Source organism: Epinephelus moara, chromosome 24 (genome assembly GCF_006386435.1).
Source record: "Epinephelus moara isolate mb chromosome 24, YSFRI_EMoa_1.0, whole genome shotgun sequence".
Taxonomy (NCBI): Eukaryota; Metazoa; Chordata; class Actinopteri; order Perciformes; family Serranidae; genus Epinephelus; species Epinephelus moara.
In genome coordinates, this window is record NC_065529.1 from 47,620,181 (window position 1) to 47,642,071 (window position 21,891).

The following is a 21,891-nucleotide window of genomic DNA, read 5'->3' on the forward strand; positions in this document are numbered from 1 at the left end:
TGAGAAAGGGTAACTATCAATCCTAAGTTTTGTTTACTTAAAATTTTCTTGTATTTAATTTTGTGAAGTTGTTACAACTTAAAAATGACAAGTCATTCTTTCTAAGTGTTAACAGTTTAAGTGAACCAAGTTAGTCTGACTTAACTTGATGATGAGAGGGAAGATTGAGCATATGGTGTAGTTAGAATATCTGCCAGCTCTGTTTCGTTAACTTGTTAAAGCAACTTGGTCTCACTCCAAAGTCGTTGAAATCCGGCGTGTGGGCAGTGACTTGTGGCGTCAGACACCAACGAAAAAAGCTGTTCTGTAACGTCGGCATGATACGCAGCCAGTTGCCGTTTTTCCGAAAAAGGGTCCTATGTTCCCCAGGTGCAGAACATAGGGGGGAACATAGGACCCGTTTTCCAAAAAAGGGTCCTATGTTCCCCCCTATGTTCTGCACCCAGGGAACATAGGACCCTTTTTCGGAAAAAAGGTCCTATGTTCCCCCCTATGTTCTGCAACCGGGGAACATAGGACCCTTTTTCCGAAAAAGGTCCTATGTTCCCCCCTATGTTCTGCAACCGGGGAACATAGGACCCTTTTTCGGAAAAGTGGAGAACATAAGACCCTTTTTCCAAAAACGGGTCCTATGTTTCCCGGTTGCAGAACATAGGGGGGAACATAGGACCCTTTTTCCAGAAAAGGGTCCTATGTTCTGCAATCGGGGAACATAGGACTCTTTTTCCGAAAAAGGGTCATGGGACGGGAGCGTATCTATGTTTCCCTGGTTCTATGTTCCCCGCTTACACAAAAAAGGTTCTATGTTTCCCGGGTTCTATGTTCCCCACTTAACCCTGCAAAAAAGGTTCTATGTTCCCCGCTTACACAAAAATGGTTCTATGTTTCCCGGGTTCTATGTCCCCTGCTCAACCAAGCGGGAAACATAGAACCCCTTCGGTTGAGCGGGGAACATAGAACCTGGGAAACATAGAACCTTTTTGGGTGGTAAGTGGGGAACATAGAACCCGGGAAACATAGAACCCGGGAAACATAGGGATGACCCCCATAGGATCCTTTTTCCGAAAAAGGGTCCTATATTCCCCCCTATGTTCTGCAACCAGGGAACATAGGACCCTTTTTTCTGGAAAAAAGGGTCCTATGTTCCCCAGGTTGCAGAACATGAACATAAGGGGGAACATAGGACCCGGGGAACACTGGGATGACCCCGTTTGAAACCAGCAGAATACAGATATACTGTATAGTTTAACAGAATGTTCCTTTTAGTTTGTAAGTTGACTAAAGCATGATATTGGTATTTGTGATAAATGGAGCTCTGCTGAACTCTTGGGCAAAGTCAGGATTTAGTTTGTATATTTTTCACTGATTATTTCGTGAGGCATAAGTGTTGACTTGGGTGTGAAGTAAGCATAACTTTTTTTTTTTTTTTAAGTAAGATCAACTTGTCATATTTTACATTTTGATCAACAGCAAACGTAGCTGCTGAAGGCTACAAACTCTCATCTTTGGATTGAGGGAGTTGCAGTAAAGGCACAACATTGATGTGTTGATGATTTATTATTATTATTATCATTATTATTATTATTATTATTGAGATGCTGTAGACGGCACCTTCCTGATGTCGTGTTTATTACCTACCTGCGTTTGAAGGTGAGGACGACACCGAGGAGGATGATGATGAACATGAGGATCCCTGCAATCACGCCTGCCATTTTCACCGTACTGTCCACTTGTTTCTCTGGCTCCATCGCATCTGAGTCCTGGGTGGATGCACCTACACACACACACATACACACACGCAGACACACACACACAAACACACACAGGTATGCACATAGTCACATCGGTAGGCAACCATATATAAATAGTCAGGCACAGTGACAGGACCGCACAGGTACATGCACACATGGACACCCACATGAACACAATCAGACACTCATGCATACACACATACGTATACATATACACACACACTCATACAAAACAAGGTATATATCCAGGAACAGACAGAAAGAGATTGTTCAAAATGCAACTCAGACTTTAAAATTGTGAAGACTAACTAGATTAATGTCTTGTCTTCAGGGAAACACAGCTATGTGGAGGACCATGCAGGTGACATTAATATACATGCATTAAAAAAAATAATAGTAATAATAATAATCTTGTAGCCCCTAAAATGTTATCAATAATCTATCCTTAGGGTAAATAAATTAAAATACAAATACATAAAAAAAAAAAAAAAAAAAAAAGAATGCTAACAATTCCAAAGCTACACATTTTTTTTTTTTTTTGAACAACTCCCAACTTCATTCCAGGATATATAAACACTCAAAACCGCCCAAGGACAAACAAAGTTATACAAAGACATCAAGGTTTCAATTCCACACATGCACATGGAGAATTAAATACGCTAGCAAACAAATGAACAAACACGGTGGATAGGAAACAACTCTTGACAAGGTGAACGCAAGGTTGATGCGCAGCGTGGAGTTTACAAAAAGACAACACATATTCACGCAGGTAAGAGAGCTGCTATCAGTGTATGGGTTGATGTAGAGGCCAGAGGTGACTGTCTATAGACTGAATGAGAGAGGAGCAGCCAGTGAAGATAAAGGAGGGCAAGGTAAAATCACCTCTGAATGCAGAGAGGGGCTGTGCTCTGCTTCCTGCTTGCTGCTTAGGCTTCTTCATTTCAACAACAGTCTGATGATACATACGCTTTGCTTTTCATAGTTATCTCAAGTCAATGTATTATAAAGATACAAGACATCTTTTTATTCTTTCTGGTGCACAATAACTGTGGGTGTCGGACATACCTGTACGCACAACCCAATCGCCAGAGAGGAATTTCAGCTCATGTACTACGAACTGTAGAATAGTTGATATGCTATGTATAAAAAGATAAATATTTAACGTATCTGTGGTTTGCAAAAATGTACAATGCCAACATTTTGCTCTGTGCATGAGACTGGTATGCACTTGTACGATGGGCTGAGTTCAGTTGTCTGCTTTTCCAACAGCTGACTGCCGTTATACCCCCGATTTTTTGGCATTCTGGTTTGATTTGGGCGGAGGAGGCAAATTTCCGTTTCCAACTTCCGTTTATATATAAGTAAATATGCTGGACCATTGCGATGGATTCAGAGTTTGCAGTGACGGCAGTTATGTTCCGCCTCATTAGTTCACCGCACGGACCGTTTAACCTGGCAACAACTGCAACCGGCTCAAACATGATTGGTCAATATCACGCGGACTACAAACAGCCTACAACCGGAAACCAGGGCTCAAACATGATTGGTCAATATCACGCGGACTACAAACAGCCTACAACCGGAAACCAGGGCTCCTCCGCTCTTCTTCCGGAGGCAAGATCTCCGGGGTTTGCCTACAGACTCTACATTCACTGAATGTAGAGTCTGTATATAGAGACTATTTTTTCCTAAACCCAACCATGTGCAGTTTCAAAATCAATGCACATTCATTTACAGCATGGGCCTTGATTGACTAACCACATTGCTGTAATTCAATACAAACAAAAGAAGGGAAGGTGCAGTTCTATTCTCCAGCTGCTGTAAGCAGTGCAAATCAAAGCAGTTTAACTTTTCCAGCAAAACTGTGAACTATGCATGTTTTGTTGAATTTCTATTGAAGTTCAATGAAAACTGATTTATTGACTTGTGTTTAGTGGTGCATTTCAGCTACAAATGTCTGCACAGAGTTTCCATGTAATGGCCAGACGACCCAGATGCATACTGCATAACCACTGTGACCACCATGTCTGCCTGTATGGACCTAACTTGTATAACTCTCACTTTTATAGAATGTACAGGACGTATGGTACATTAAAGGATGTTAGAGGTCATGCTAAGTTTGCACTGGACCAAATGGTCACCTCTCCATATGGTGAGAGAAAGCTATTACAACAGTTAAATGCACTGTAATTAGATGGATGGCCATATGTGTGACCCTCCTGCAATGCATACCTTTTCTTTGACCATCTATGAGCTAACACTACAATGGTAGCTGAGAGAATAAGCAGAGAAGCTGACCTATATGTAGATCGTTATGCAGTTACCCATAATAGCTGTTCCGAGGGATTACATTGTGTTTGTTATCTTCAGTCGGATTCAGAGACAAGCAATGTCTCACTCCAAAGTTGTCGACATCTGGCGCTTGGGCAGTGACTTGTGGCATCAGACACAACAAAAAAGCTTTCCTTTTACATTGGCATGATACGTGACTGTTTGCTGTTATAGTTTAACCGTGGCCGGTGGCATCAGAGGGAAACACGGCGGGACAAGAACGAAAGTTAAGGCGGCGGAGGGCTGAGTGGGGCAGGAAGGAGGGGCGGTGGATGGGTCCAACAAACACTAACTTTCACCCGGTAGAGTGGTGTTCGTATCTCATGAGATCATAAAGCCAAACCCTGTTCTTTTTTCTTACACCTAACCAATTGCCTTTGTTGTTGAAGGAAAAAAAAAAAGTGTGTTTATTTTGAAAGAGACTGTAGGCCTATGTAAACGGTAAATTTCCTGTGAACAGGAAGTGTATTTTTAAAGAAGACAATGCATGTAGCAGGCAGAACTTGACACGGTGTCCCAGAACGTCAACAACCAATGCACCCAAGGTACCTTGGACGTTATATCTGGACTTGAAAAGTCCATGACCAAAGTCGATAATGTGACGAGGTTGGAGTGAGAACGTGTTGTCGGGAACTGAGACATCGCACGAAGACGAATGGAACAGAAACTTCAATCTTAAGCAAGTTAGCAGAAAATTTAATGTGATGTAAAAATAAAAACGCAATTATTCCAAACAATCAGTTTGAGCTTTACATCTGAACTGTACAGTACAGGGTGTGTCCTTCAGAGCCACCCTGCAGTCACAGAACAAAACTTCACATCCACTGAATACCTGCCACCTTGACACGTTCTTTTAAGGCCAGCAAACACTTTCACATGACATTTTGTGGTTAACACTGAAAGAGTGTCAAGTGTTCGTCATACTCCAGCTCTAGTCGAAGTTACACTTTCAACTGTCGAATAGATGCCACTCTATTTGACAGAAGCGAAAAAGCAGTCTAACAAAACTATTAATAAAGCCGCTGCCCTCTGTGGGAGGATGAATGAACGCAAGGTCACATAACCCAGAGATATAACTGAAAGCACTAGGTAAGGCAGTGAGGGCAGAGATATAAACAGGCATACAGTAAAATAATGAATAAATGAATAAAAAAGGACACAGAAAGTTAGAGGTAAAGTACACGTGGGAGAAGACTGAGAAATAAAAAAAGAAAATGAGGAAACATCAAGAAATTAAAAAAGTCAAGAATGTTTGGAAGGAAAGAAATGTGGGATAAATGATGTAAAAGATAAAGAGGAATGGCTGAAAAAAGGGGTGAGGGGTAGAAGGAAAATTAAGACAACAAAACCTGACATGACAGTGAAAACAAAGAGAGGACTGGTAAGAGAAAGATGAGAAACCCTCCAGCGCAGGACCCTGGGATCCTACACATAAATGCACCTGCTTCTCTCACAGACATGCAACCAAGCAGCCTCTTGTTATAACCTTGATAGACAAAGACAGCCGATTAATAGAATCATACTGCTGTGTGGGAGTTCGGTTTAATCCCCTGTCTCTCTCATCTTCGCCCCCTCTGCAATAACAACACAAGGTTGGCAGTAGAATTCACCGAGCTAACAGCTTTAGCACCTAACCTTGGCACGCTCGGTAATAGCTGCTGCAGTCCTCAATGGCTGCGGTGACGAGATGTTCCTCTAAAAACCCTGAATGCCTTCAATGACAACACATTCACCATCTTTGTAACTCAATCACGGACAGCATCGCCCATCTTGAAGCTGTACCATCTCTGAAAAGAAAAAACTTAAGAAAATACATCTGTCACTCTCTGTCCTACGATTTAATGCAGAAGAAAATGCAGCTTTCTCTCGCTGCATGTCTTCAATGGAAATGAGACATCAAATAGACGTTTTAATGGCGGAGTTAAGTATTAAGTGCTGTACTCTTTGAAAGCACTGGGTTCTCGACACATAGTGCATGGTTCTTGCTGAAAAGCAGGGTAATAAATGGATTCTGAGTGTTTTATGTCTACTCCTGGTTAACTGTTTAGGAGCAACTGCACTTTGAATATACCCAAAGGAAGATGAAGGGCAGATGTCGCATCATTCTTCAGCTGATTAGGTTGTATACAGTTGTAGGTGTTGGTTCAAGGATAAATTAGGCCGGGTTCACACTAGACAATATCAGCCCGATTATAGCCTGACGAAGCGTTGTACGATGTTGTCTTGGGACGTGAATGACAATTATAGGTGCTCTGGCAAAAAAGTAAATCCATACTAAAAAACATGACCTAAAGATGATGTAATATTGAAATGTAGCCGTCAAGAAATTGATTCCAATACATTTTTGGGGGGCATTATATTTTGTGTGCTAACTCTATACTGTGATTAGTTTCCTATTACACTGGTATTACTTTAACAGGGAAACCAGAATTTTTTTGGTTAGACCCTATTTTCCCATGTTTTCCAATGGTAACAACAGTTTCTTTAATTTGGTCCAGTATTAAGTGCTGCAGCTGGCAGTGGCCAAAAAGGGTGCATTTTAACCACTTAGGGCATGTTCACGGTGTCAATTTACATCCATTTAAAAGTGCTCGTTTTCACCACTGACAGGCTCAGGTTTTATTATTCAAGTGTCTGACAATTCATGAAAAACATATTAGCTTTTTTGCCAATACCCGAGATGTATCCACTTTTTTCCCTACTTAAATTTTTAGTGATCATCAAGTCTCTTCTGTAGTGGTATTAACACTATATTATGCATGAATACTCTTATTGTGACGGCTCATTAGCAGATGGAGACATGAAATGCAATACTTTTTAATGTATGTATTGTGCAAAATGAGTAAAAGCATGTTGGCCGATTCTTATAGTTCATTTGAAAGCCAATAACGGCTGATACCGATGACGTGCAGATATTATCGAGCATCCCTAAAATCATCCCTATTGAGATGGAATTTTTTGTTAAATAGTAAGATCCTTTTTTGAAATCATCACTGGCCATTCCACCAGACTCCATTTAAATAAACAGTAATTATAGTGTACATACTTTACAGAGCTGCATATTTTCACATGTAACTGGGTAAATTAAGGGTTTATTTCAACCAAATTAGAGTTGGTGATTTTTGTAACACTTGGAGAATGGATTACAATGTTTTTTGTGAGTTTTATGTTGTGTCTTTTCACTTTGAATGAAGTGTGTTTTACAAATACGAATTCACTGTTTATTCAAATATAGTCTAGTGGGATTGGCAGTAAAAAGTTCGGGCTGTTTCTGGTTAATCAAAAAGGCTCTTAATCCTTAACAAAAAGGTCTTACCACATAGGGACATTTTCATAAGTTATCGGACATTTAAAATAATAATGTGAACATGCCAGTGGCAAGAACAAGATCTTTAAGTGGATGTAAATTGACAGTGCACAACTGTCAGTTTAGCTGCTGCCTTCTGCAGCGGTCTTGCTAAGTACCGGACCAGTTTCAAACATTGTCACTCCTAGGTTCAGGATGAAAAACACCCTTTCATTATATTTTGCTTTTTACACAACATGGCACATGACAGTAAAGGGCAATAAATCTCATTTTATTGTTAACTAAATTAATTAAATGAATACGTTGTGGTTCATGCTACACAACTTTTTGATTTTGAGACAATTTGCAGCCTGCTGTTTTTTATCACATTAATACGATCAGAAAATAACCTTGGAGGGACACATTCTGATAATCTGTCATCCTGTAATCAGCGGAGGTGTACAGATGTGTGAATATCAGCTTGTCTGTGTCTGTCAGGCACATTAGAGTTACACGAGAGCCTCGAGCGATCATGCAAGAGACCAGTTCACACATTTCCCTGTAGTCTCTGCCCTGATAATCACCCCACAGGTGTATTAAACCTCAATTTCTCCCCTGAGTGATCCACAATATGTATCACCTGACACATTACAGTGTGACCCCATTTGTTCGCACTTCACAGGCCTACGTGGTGATTGGGTTCAACAGTTCATGATGTAACTGTAGAGGACCCCATCTGCCGACGGGTTCAGCTTCATTTAACACTGCGATTGGTCGGCTCAGGAGCCACTCAGCCAATCAGGTGAACTGTGACAAGGTTCTGACTGGTGCAGAGGAGAAGTGATCTAATGCGACTGCGTCAGTAACAAGGGGGTAAAAGTTGAGACGAAGCAAATAGTCACACCAAAGTAGGATTGATTGACAACTGGTGCAAACACAATATGGAGGACACCCTGGCCTCGTTTATTATTGTATTGTCCCTCTCACCTCACAGGTGGCTCATAAGTATGTGAAATTTATGGATCCATCTTGCTGTCTTGCTACCGGTACTGGCAGCTGGTGTGGGCATTATTTTCTTGGCACATATCAGGTCCCTAAAAAGGCAGTTGGAACAGTAGAGGGCCTCGTATCTAAACATCATGCTTGGCCAGGTAATGTCCTCGTCTTTTCTCAAATGGAAATGTCTAGCAGGGTTTTGTTCCAACATCTCACTATGGTCCCAGGAATTGACACTAACTACACCTCAACATCCAGCACATAAACACATGCCAGTCTGGGGTAATATGGAACAAGGTGACAGCAATTTAAATCTGTGATTCTAATTGTAATGTCCAAGCTAAAAATATAAATCCAATTATGTGTTGTCTCAAATTTTTTTTACAGCACATGGAATAACAGCATGTTACTGAAGTCCTGACAGGCAAAGTCAAGAAAAAAAATGTGGGCAATGTTGGCTAAAACCTAAGTTTATCTCCTATGTACCAGATGCTACCCCATCTTTAATACATAAACTTTTTGGTTTAATTAGGCTGTTTTAAGAGTGAGAAAGTCGTGCAGAATGACGTGCTTCACTATACAAAGAGTACATAAAGTTCATCTGAATGCTTCAGCAACAAAAAGTTTTACTTTCTCAGTTAACAAAACAAATGTCCACTATAAAGTCCAGTTCAGACCAAAGATTTGTGACGAGACGAGTCGAAACAGCCAAGTACTTGCAAGGCGCCGTTCTGCAACGTTCTAAAAACCTGCCTGTTCACACCAATGCAACTACATGAGACTGTGTATCATCTCTATGCAACAACTCTCTGTACTTCTGTTCTGATTTGCAGCTTTTCAGGTTTATTTTGCAGCTGAATATAATTTGTAGCTTCTTAAAATATGAATGACGATAGTGATAGTGAGATACTGGCTACAGTTGCATTTGTAGTGGTGATGAAAAGGCGAAATACATAAACAAAACAAGCATCAGATGGACTATACTCATAATAAATACACCACAATAATATAAATAACCAGCGCCAACTAAGCTGTCAATGAGAATGAGCACATACAGCGAGCAGCAGCAGCGATTCACTGTGAGAACGGAAACAGACGGAGCAAGCGAATACACCATCTGTGGTAATTTTGACTTGACCAGTGGACTTCACTACAAGCCGACTGGCTGCTGAAACAGATGACGTGCTTTACGTTCTAAAACCAGCCAGGTGATCTGACCAGCTGAGTTGCAGGTGACACCATCAGCCGGCTTAAGTCGAGCTCAGACCAGCCAGTTTCATTTGGTCGCAAACCATTGGTCTGAGTGGGGTTTGGAACTCACATTGTCTGGGCTCCCACGCATGCCTATATGCAATCTACTGAGCAAGAGAGTGAGTGAGCAAGAGAAAGAGAGATGAATTCAAGTTTTTTTGCACTAATGTTACTGATACGACACCACCATAAAATTCAGATTAGGCTAGCACATGCATTACATATACTCGCACCATGAATATGTCAGCCTAAAAGATTCTCAGTCATACAGGTCATGATCACCCTAAGTGCTATAGTGTAGACAGCTGGACATGATTGAGTTTCTTGAAGACGTTTCAGCTCTTATTCAAGAGGCTTCTTCAGGTCTGAAGGAGATAATATCTTGTACACAGGAAATTGCCTGCAGAACAAAAAAATTGACCTTGCCTTTCAGGGCTTCTGGAGTATGTGGAGGTTGATTATCTACTAGTTTCCATCTCTACTGAATAAACATTGAGCTAAAATAGGGCTTGTTAAGTGTGAGGAGCGGACTTTAGTTATCAGCCACAGTGTACTTTGATGTTTTAAAAATGTTGATAAGACTGAAAACATCAAACTGTCACCTTTAAAGGTTTGGACTTGATCATAGAAATGTATTCAACCACCGTTTCTGTTTCTCCAGTGATCAAAAAGTCTCCATAATTACCCAATATCATTACTCTTTATGCATCACAACCTGAAAAGGTCTTCGTTGACACTTGCCCTCACTACCTTATAATGGGCAATGTTGCCATGGCCAAAAAACATTAAGATGAGGGGGAATGTGTTTTTAAAGTGTGATATATTGTCTGAAATTGGAAAAAAAAACAACTTAAAAATATAGATGATTTCGCAAAACAAACGACAATGTTCTTTCTCAAATGTGATTTAACAATACAACAGTACTTGTAAGCACAATCAACCTGTATTCTTGCTGAACACAACATCACCCGTCTGTAGGAGCTTAATGGAGAGAGGAATGGGGTGCGCCTGTGTGGTAATGGCCAGAGCAGCGTCTTAAATTCTTTATTTTTCCTGTAAAATCCTCCCAGGAGAAAAGTACATAATATCGATCTGAGAGGTATAACAGCTCTGACTATCTCCGCAGACGCCAGAATTCACAACCACTTGGCCTTCACAATGATAGGGCTGTCCTACCAGGGGAATACTGCAGGCATGGACAACAACACAGTAACTGGTGTGTTAAGGGAATATAAGCACACAGATACTGACTGTCTAGCTCATAAATATGGTGGGAAGTGATATCACAATGCTATACAATACAGAAATATTGATATTCAGAAAAAGAAACATTTAATAGATTATTCTATTCACAGAATTTTTCAATTGCTATGAAAGCACCTTAGAAAAGCATTAAATTAAATTTGGCTCCAAGGTCTCTGTTGCACAGTTCATGTAGAGAGAGGAGAGATGAACTGTTTGAACACTTCATGTCTTTATTCAGGTATTCCTTTTGATTCTGCACTGCTGAGGTAGGAGTTTTTTGGGGACATGGATATACTATTCAAATATTCCCCCTCAACAGTAACCATGGTCTAAAATAGGTTCTGTTTTATTTAATTATACAACACATTCTCACTCCGACCTCGTCACATATCAATGTTTGGTCATGGACCTTCAACATCCACATACAACATGAATGGGTGTGTTAGTTGTTGACGTTCTGGGACATCATGTCAAGTTCTGCCTGTTACATGCATTGTCTTCTTTCAAAATTCACTTATGTTTTCACAGGAAATTTACTGTTTACATACAGTCAGTTTCAAAGAAAACACACTACATCAGTACAACATCCTGAATTGCACGTGGTTGGGTTTAGGCAACAAGTTCAGGAAAAAAAAGAACAGGGTTTGCCTTAAAATCTTGCGGTACATGAACATTGCTCTCCTGGGTGAAAGTCAGTGTTTGTTGGAACTATCTACCACCCCTACCACCCGCCCTACTCGGTCTTTCACACATGTCCCGCCATGTTTCCCCCCGACACTGCCGAGGGCTGTTAAACTATAATGGCAACCCTCCGCGCATCATGCGCATTTCGTCAGTGTCTGGCGCTGCAAGTCACTGCCAAGGCGCTGGATTTCGACGACTTTGTAGTGAGACCGGGTTGAATTATACTACATATTACGTGCCTGATATCAGGCAGACCTGACAGCTTGTTACACACTGTTTCCATCTTCAGTCTAACATTTGGCACTTCTCAAAGTCTAGGACACTTCTTTCTTGGTAGGACCGGTTAGGTAAGTTAGGTCCTACAGAGGCTAGGCAAGACTCCTTCCTCGCATTCAGTGAACACAGATTTGAACTCGCTAGGAAGTGCCCAGGTGTGCGCCATTGAAGAGGCCCTGCCTTTATTTCCAAATTGTGCGCAAAGAATTTTGGGTACTTCATACCCTCTGTGGATACATACATGCATCCTTGAAAATTCTCTGAAGGAAGGACTTGGTCCTCAGTAGAATTCGAAGGATCCTTGACACTGGAACAGTCCTTCAGCCATATTTCATGGTGTAGCATCCTTGAAATTTGGCGGTTTAAGGATTCGTCCTTGACTTTGAGAAGCACTGTTTGTGTCCACTCTGACTAATTACTGTGGGGTACGGGGGTTTGATTTTCCCCAACCAATCACCCATATATTCGACTGACTCTAATGTCAGTTAAAGTCCATACTGATGCGTAGAAATGCCGACACACCTGTTTGAACTATGTTGTCTAGCCATATTGAGAAGACGATTTATAACAGCCTCGATAGCAGCATCTATCTTTTCTATAGCGCTCACCATTGTTGTTACTACTCCTCATTGGTTGTGACACACCACTTGACAACGCTCAACAACAGCTTGACAATGATGTAAGTCCCGACCATGGTGCTGATTGGCTAATCAAGTCCCACCGCTGCGCTCATTGGTCATTTTTTTATTTTAACCAATAAACTGCTGTTTCATATCATGATGCCAGATGAATCAGTCAAATCGAACTCATTGGAGGAGGTGGATTCAAAGGTCTGGGCCCAGTCAAATATAATAGACTTTACAATACATGACAAATATAGTGTTACTCTTTTATTCTTGTGTTGACTGATTAACACTGTTACTTTGAGAAGAGTTTTTGCGAGCAGGATGGCATTTACTTTACATGAATCCTAAAAACCGAGAGGAGTAAAGTATTGTGTTTGAATACACTAATTTGGTCCTACTGTTTTATGTCTCAGGACGAGCAGCTTCATGCAGAATAGAAGAAAGATAATGCAATAAAGGGGGCTTCCTCAGTGTTTGCCATTATAACTGTGACAACATTGCACTGCTGATGATATTGGCATTAATCCCCAGAATGTCTTGTGTTCCTGAATGCACACAAGCTGCGTGTGTGAGAGAGTGTGTGTATGTGTGCACTTGTAATATCCTTTTCATTTATACATTTCTCTACACTTTTTTTCTTTTTATTTCGCCTACACGGAGCCCATGATAAAATTATCAGGGAGGAATTATGGGTAAAACCGGAGATATTAAAAACATAATCTCATCCAAATGGAGAGAAGATTGATTCTCCCAGCTACCAACGCACGGCAGCGGCCCTGAATGGCATATTAAATGCTGCTTTCCTGAGTGTGTGCATGTTTGTGTGTGTACATGTAACAGGTACAGACCGCTGTTTGAGCGTAGGTGCATCTTATGCCTGTGTGTGTGTATACGTGTGTGTAACATACAAATGAACTTTTTCCCCTTTAATCTGTTGTTTGGTTATGAATGTGTTTGTGTGTCATGTCCGAGTGTGCATGAGCGATGACTGACTTTCTAGCTTTTATCATGTATTTATTGTGTAAAGGATTTAAATGAAAACTAAAATAATGAAGTTGGCTATAAATTTGGGGGATGTGAGGATGTGTGTGTTAAGCATATGTACACCTCTTCAAATTGCATGTGTGTGACTCAGGTTGTGTACTCTGTGTGAGTGCATGTGTGTGTTATATCAGGGTTGATGTGAAGGTTTAGTTTTCAGGTATTGTTTGTCAGCAGCTGCGGGGTGCATCCGTCTGTGGATTAGTGTTAGCGTGGCTGAGTGTGTTTAACAGGATTACTAATCTGAACTATGCTGCCGCAGCGCTCTGTGTGTCTGTGTTTGTGTGTACCTAGGTGCTTTTGTAAATGTGCCTTTAGTTTTGTGAATGTGTGTGTGTGTGTGTGTGTGTGTGTTTAAATATGCAGTCAGATGGTGATGGATTAACATATCTTGTGTCTGCATAACTTAGTAAACAATGGTCAGTGCTGTGGTGGTGTCCACGTTCCTCTCACTCACTCACTCACTCACTCACTCACTCACTCACTCACTCACTCTCTCTCTCTCTCTCTCTCTCTCTCTCACTCTCTCTCTCTCTCTCTCTCTCTCTCTCTCTCTCTNCACACACCAGTTTCCATTAACATTGACATTAATGTTAAGGTCAGCAGGACAGGGTTTACAAAGTACTTTGGCGCTTTAAATAAGTAAAACCACTTAAATGCTGCATTATCTGGGGGTTTGGGGGCGGGGGTGGAGATGGTGTTAACAATATCAACTATATCATAACCTGGATAAAATTGTTGACCGTTTGAAAAAAGAACCAAGACAAACAAACAAAAAACACACACAATTACCACCTTGCAGTTTTATGCCTCCAGGTTGCAGTTTACATCCATGTCTATCAGAGTCAAATGCAGCCATGATGGTGGACAATAGGGATGAGTGAGTACACCATTTTCTATATCTGTGTCTGTATCTGTTCAACCAACTACATTATTGATGTCTGTATCTGTACTCGGAATGGGTGTGGTTTAAACTGGAAACTTGTTGGTGAAGTCATCCAGGTCATGTTATCATAAGTGCTTTATCTTAGGCAACTGGACTTGCTTGCGTTTCTTGAAGATGTTTCGCCTCAAACGTCTTCAAGAAACGCAAGCAAGTTCAGTTGCCTACAATAAAGCACTTATGTTTAAACTGGAAATGGGTGGGACCATTCATCCCAGTGGACTGTACATTAACGGATATCTTTAGGATATAAAATGTCATCACCTCTTCATTATAGTCGATTAGACAATTTTATGAAATTTTGTCATAATTAGCATATGAATTCTGGAGTTAGGGCCAAAAAGGTGTTTAGTTAGGTCACAGTGACCTTGACTTCTGACCTTTGATTATCAAATTTGAATCAGCTCATCCTTGAGTCCAGCTGGACGTTTGTGCTAAAATGGAATCATTTTCCTCAAACGGGGTTTTTGAGTTATCGCATATTTAGAGATATTCAGAACGGGACAGATGGACAACCTGAAAGCATAATGCCTACGGCTACAGCTGTCGCCACCACGGAAGCATAAAAACATTTGTTGCCCAAATAATGATAATAAGACAATATACTTTATCAATCCTGAAGGGGATATTCAAGTACAGGACTTTGTGGTTGGGGTGATGGTCAGGTCAAGCAAGTACAGGACTTTGACCTGCTGACTTATTTTATTCAATCCGGCAGCTGGGGGTGCTGATATTAATACTCCATATTTGGTCCAGACGAGGACTTGAACTAGCTATCCTTTCGGCCTCACTTGTATTTTACCAGCATTTATTAGTGGATACATTGCATTTTTAAGAATTAAATTCCATTCCATTTTACAGAAAATACTGGAAGTGCAGCTTCTGTGTAAATAGGTTAAACGCCAGCATACAGCGAGTGAATGTATGTGTGTCCTGTTTGTGAGTGTTTGATGGCTTTGCATCTTGGTACGAGTGTGTGTATTATGATATCCATTCTCTCTTCAGTGCCGATCTGTTGACAGCTACATGACAGCCTCTATATCCCCGCTGTACCCATTTTCTGAAAACAATCCCAAAATGCAATGCAACATGCCGTATGATGACCAAATCAATTATGAGGATACACAAACACGCTGTGTTCAAATAGAAGTCTGATTCGCTCTTGAAGCAAATTTGTTTCTGACAAGGTAACACAGCCAAAGGCCAAAGTGAATTGGATGTTAGGGCACAGCTGCTGTAAACTGACAGCCACAAAAGCACCAAGGCTGGTGGAAAGGTAAGGCCTTGAGATTAGAAAAACAACCTGGAACCAAAAGGTGACACATCACACATCTCTAACTGATTCTGTGTCGGTTGCAATAAACACACTGGAAGGACTTTAATTATAAAGATATTATCAGAACAGTAGATTTATACTGAAAACTAATTGGACTCAGTAACTCATTACTTTCTCCATAACTGCCAAGCAGGCCAAATATATTCAACAGCATACATGGCTATGTGAAATAGAATGTAAAACTTTTTTTATGAAGAGTACTAAAACTGATGCACAACCATATGTTATCATAAATGGAAGAAGATAACAGCTGCTCCAGGCTTTATAACGTGAGTGCCTTGTGCCAAACGCTCAAGTTTACAGTCAGTTAATTTAGAGCTACAGACTGCTGTGCAATAGTGCGCATCTTCCATGAGACTATGCAATCTGGAATTTATTTTCAAATAAAGAATTTCATGACAACTGCTATGGTTTAAATAATGTGTTAATTTTTCAAGGCATTAAGCCGTTAATGGACTTTTGCTTTCAGAAGAACCTATGGTGTCTGGAGTACTTTCCACAGACATCATTAAAGTCACGTTAGCAACAACTCAAGTTGTATAGCTTGCTTTTTTACCTTCAGAGTAAAACGCCTTTCGCATAAATCCATTTGATGATGAGTTTTGTTTTAAAGAGAATGCTTACTACAAATTAATTTAGCTTGTGAGCTGGTTTTAATATACTCAATATTAATATTTGTGATAAAGCCCTGCTGAAATTTTAAGCAAAGTTGGATTTAGTCTAAATATTTCTGAATTTTTTAAAAGATAATTTTAAAAGGTTTAATAGTGGATTTGTTTAAAAAGTATAATTTAATTTGTTTCCACAAACACTGGGCTTATGGTGCTCAGATTGGCATTTTGTCGAATAAAATATAATCCAGCAAACTAATTATTTTTTGTTGTCTTGATTTATCTGAGGCAATCCATTTCCTAAATTCCACAATCAGTTTTCTTTTTGACTTAACCAAACACAAATGGGTCGGTTAAGTCAAAAATAACTTGGTGTAATTAAGTTGCCACCACTTAGAAAACAAAACATGATTTTTCTTGTAATTTCTAAGTTTCAACAACTTCACAAAACTGAGTAAATACAACAAAATATAAAGTAAGCATAACAATAAGATTTAAAGTAAAGATAACTTTAGACAAAAGCGGGATTTATACTTGTGTGTCAGCTCTATGCAGAGCCTCCACCAAAGCCTACACACATGGCCCATATTTATACTTATGCGGTGGTGTGTCTGTGTCACTCTGAAGTTACACCTCCAAAACACTAGCTAGCGATGGGGTTTCTGTGAAGTGCTGTAAAGTTTAGTGATTCAAAACACACATTAAACACACATCAAACATGGCTTAATAGCAATGATTTCTAACACAAGTACACAAATCAGCTTCACTATAACTCGCAGCATTCACAGACAAACCACATTTTCCCCACAAATACAACATGCTAATGTTTTTAGCACAAGTCTATGGCATTTTACATTGTATAAATTAGCCTAGCAGCTAGCGGACTTTTTCTTTACTCATATGAAGCCAGGAGCAACAGCAACATTTAACAAAGGTAACGTTACAAAATTCAGCTCCATTACAACTCACAAGGTTCACCGTTACAAAATTCAGCTCCATTACAACTCACAAGGTTCACTGACAAAACAACTGTCCAAACAAATACAACATGCTAACGTTATTAGCACAAGCCTATGGCATTTTACATTTTACAAAGTAGCCTAGCAATGAGACGAGATTTCCTCTGCTCATATGAAGCCAGGATAAATCGCACACAAGATTTCCTCTGCTCATATGAAGCCAGGATAAATCGCACACAAGACTTAAAATGTTATTTTTGTGGAAATTAAAGTAAACAAAGTAAATAAAAGCTTCCTTTCCACTGGGGGAAACTGTTTCAGCTTACAAAAATAAACAGGAGTCTGCGTTGCTGCGACCTGTAGTTACTGTTCTGGGGAGGTGCACGTCAGGCTACGGCATAGGGTATGGCTTTGATTTGACACAGAAGTATAAATCCTGCATGATAGTTACAGTTACTTACCTTTTTCAAGGAAATTAGTTTCCTTTTTTTTTTTAATGATCAACTAGTTAGATTTTACAGGGCTGCGTGTTTGGTGTATATTTTTCTTTATCTTATTTCATTTATTATTATTACTATTTTGCTAATCCTTTATTTCTTTTCTTTAACAATTTAGCATTAGCTGCTGTACTTTGGGTCAATTTACATGTGGGTAGGATAACATTGTAGCATTTTTGACAACCATCAATGTCCATAAGTCCAAGTCACTCAACAACCTGAAAACCATTTAACTTTTTAGCATTTGTTAGGAGGTAAAATCAAAAGTTGTCTAATAATCTGTTGCATGGTTTGCACTGCAGAGCTACGTCCAAGTTCAGCCTGTAGGCAGACCATGATGAGTGCTGCTCCCTTTAATAATTTCCCACAAAAAGTGTTTACTGTTTGTTAAAGAACATGTTTAAAGCTTGTTTTTCTTTTGCCCCACAGCACCAAACACCATAGTTTTTTGTTTCGTTCCAAATGAGCATTTCAAGCTTGTATTCCAACTAATAGATATCAGCTACATTACAACAACAGTAAGACCCAAGTGTATAATACTGGAAAGTTAAGCAACTTTAATCTTGATCAAAGTCTCACCAATCTTGAGATCAAACAACTTTTAATAACTACAGGGCCAGCCAACAGCACAATCTGGCTCTGATTTTCACAAAGTCATTTTTACTTCAGAGAATAAAAGCTGCCTGGATGCCTGACTCCACTTGTTACAGTACAGAAACCCAAACAGCCCACTGAACTCAGCAGTGAGTTTAAGAGTTCATAAATTCAAAGCTCGTCCTGAGTCTCCATGTTCTATCTATCTATCTATCTATCTATCTATCTATCTATACCTTCACTCCCTTCCCTTCCACTTGGTTTATCTTTCCTCCCTTGCTCCCTTCATCCCTCCCTCTTACTTCATCTCTATCCCCAGATGCTGCTGAGTACTTTACGACCTGGGCCCTAAGATTTACGCAGGGACAATTGAACATTTTGTCGCTGCGCTGTGGAGCAGATGGAAAATTCATGGCGGACTTGGAAGGGCGAATTTAGCATAAGACAACAATTCGCCACAATGTCTGTCTGGCTGAGAACGAGGCAGGTACACCTGTCTGCATACACAATGCTAGAAAAAGAAGGGAGAAAACACAGGAAAAATCCTTGAGCCTGTCTCCATTGCTGAATTTGTCTTTTCTTTACTCTGACTTTCCTCAAGTCGGTTTGTGTCACTCTCCCTCTCTCTTGGTTTTTGATCCTCTCCTTCTCTCTTGGGGTTTATTCCCTTTCCTCTCTGGATCGTGGTCTCTTTCTCTTTGACTCTCCCTGTCTCTCGGCTTCTCTCCTTCTCTATTTCTCTGTCAGCTGGAGATGCCGTCGAACCCTGCGTGCTCCCCGTTACAGCTTGAACAGCATTTCATCCATTGCTGACTGGTATTGTGCCCTTAAAATGTCACATCATCGCCAGATATTCACCTACAAACACCCCTGAGGAGTTCTTTTGTTTGTTTGTTTAACAGTCTGACTCAATCTGGTGCAAATTCAGAGAGCAAACTGACTCACTAAGCAGCAAGCAGGCGGCACTTAATGATGACGGGAAAGGAGAGGTTGTAAAGAACAGTGTGAGAGTGTGTGAGTGTGTGTGTGTGAGGTAGTGTCGGTCAATGGTGCAGATAATTCAGATGTGATTCCTTCAGCGTTTCAGTTTGGCAGTTCAATCACGCACACTCACATCACGCACACACACATACACAAATAGCAAGCCACATGTTGCATCAGTATTGCAGCGCCAGAGTCAGTTACAACACGACTCTGTACACCACCAATTATAATCGACCTCAGGACTAATGGTAATGGGAATTGCAGCTGACACATAATACCAGTGTATGGATGACAAGGGGTGGGTTTGATGCTCCTGTGAGCTACAGGACACAAACACGCGCAAGGCATACAGACACCGCCGATGAAGAAGTCCAACTTATCAATGCACGCTTTCTGCTGCGCTTTTGCCACAATGAGCAAAAGGGCATCACGTGGAAAATTATTTCCCTTCAGCCAATCAAAACATTAAAAATGATCTGGTACCAAGCTGGCTGAGTGACACCGTAGCTGCAGATTCTCTTGTTCAGTTCTCACTTGATTTGGAAGATGCAGCTCATAACTGATACCGTTGTGTGTCAAAAAGACATGTGCTAGGAGTAGCAATGTTTTTTGTGCCTTTGCTTCAGTCGCTGGCTTCGATAGTTTACAGCTGGCTGTTCTTAATCACTGTTTATATTTATACTTACAAAAAATAATGAACTATAATATGTATATAACCAACATAGCTCTGGACCAAGAGGCTGTGATCACGTGACCTACGCACTGCACGCTGTCCTCCCTCGTATGACGGGGGCAAAAGCCCTTTTCACACTGCACACAGGCTAGGTGAGTTGTTAACATATTGTTAAGTGAGCTGTTAGCCTGGGGCTAAGAATACTTTCACATTGGCACAATCCTAACACATTCCAAAGTGTGCTAACCCCAACAAGCCTGGAGCAGAGTTAACCTCCAGACTGTGGGGATATTCCCTGGAAATCAACTAAACACGACACTAAAAGTTGCCAGTATGACACAGAGCCAATAGAATCTGTGTCACATTATTGTCCATTGACATAACTTCTTGGTCAATCCATCATAACGTGCATGCTTCATGTTTGCATTGTGACCATGGTAACTACTACTACTACTACTACTATGGAGGTACCTAGGAGGCTAGCTAACTTACAACAAAAATATGTCCGGGGAAAGGCTTGCATAAAGCTCTCTGCTGTTCTCTCTGTTTATAATGTTTCAGCACCCCTCTTACATGAAGCCCTGCTAATGGCAACATTAAAATAAGACGAGCAGTGCATCATTTTCCAAAGGACATTTAACCCAGGGCAAGCAGAAGTGCAGTATGACTGATATAGCCTTGAATTAAGGTTAACCCTGGGTTACCAATGTGTGTGCGAAAAGGGACGAAGAATGTGCAGTGTGAAAAGCAATATAGAAGGAAATAAGGTGATGCAGTATAAAGAGCGACAGTCTACATATGGTTTCGGTTGGGGTGATGGTCGGGTCAAGCAAGTACAGGACTTTGACCCAGGAGACCTCTGGTCCATAAATTAAGTAAATTTTGATGAAAGTTTGCTTGATCAGATTTATGTCGTGTGTAAAAGGAATGTAATAGAGATGGCACAATTTAAACTGCAGTGTAAACTCAGCCTTAGATATTTGTGTTGAATAGACTTGTTTTTATTGCATAACAGTTGAAATATACATTTCTGAAGGACTGAAGCAGAGCAGATGAAGGAAGTGGGACTTCTGCCACCTGGCTGGTGCTGCACAGAGGAAGAGTGATAGAAAACCAGGGCTGTGTTCGTTTCATATTCAGCTTAATCTGTTCAAAAGTAAAGGCAAAAATAAAAATACTGTAGTGAAACTATATTTTCCATTTATAAAGCCTGGGTTGTTATTGCCCATTTCAAACTTTTTGATGTCAGAGTTGGTGCGAGCAGAACAATAGCAGACATTCTGCTGTGGGAGAAACAAGCTACAACAAATTCAACTTTCTGACTTCACTGTTTGAACTGATTGAACTGAAAGTGAGTCGATCGCAGCCCAGACACAGTGTCAAAGCAGAACCATTAATATAACGTTTCAATTCTCCTCAGTTTAGACAACATCAAGCGGGCTAAACGGTGAGGTAGCTAGCTGCTGCCAAACGCTAAGCTGTAAAGTGCTGAATGAGAATGCTTAGAGAAGTGCTGAACACAGGCAACGCAGAGTGGGTGAGAGTCAAAAGATGCATCAAGGTGTTGTATGTTGCTCACAGATGTGCTGCAGTGTAATACATCATACACAGAACTGTGGCTGTTTGCCTTCTTTGTACATGTGTTCAAATCATTAGAGTACTATAACTGAATAATGGGTCACTGAATTTGATGCACTGATTTATTTATTTATCTAACATTCATTAAGGATTCTGTATGAAGCGTTAATTTGTGAAGGTAATAAGTGTTAAAAAGTAACTGTACAATGTTCAGCATTGCAGTGAAATG

At 40.4% G+C, this 21,891-nt stretch overlaps 1 protein-coding gene across 1 annotated transcript in view; it reads right to left on the bottom strand.

Moving 5' to 3' along the window:
- The window catches only part of ptprt (protein tyrosine phosphatase receptor type T), a 531,138-nt gene that overhangs the window by 177,598 nt on the left and 331,649 nt on the right, over nucleotides 1–21,891 (bottom strand). Inside the window, exon 17 of the mRNA XM_050039413.1 lies at nucleotides 1,639–1,774. Coding sequence (XP_049895370.1) covers nucleotides 1,639–1,774 — 136 coding nt within the window. The remainder of the gene's footprint in view (nucleotides 1–1,638; nucleotides 1,775–21,891) is intronic.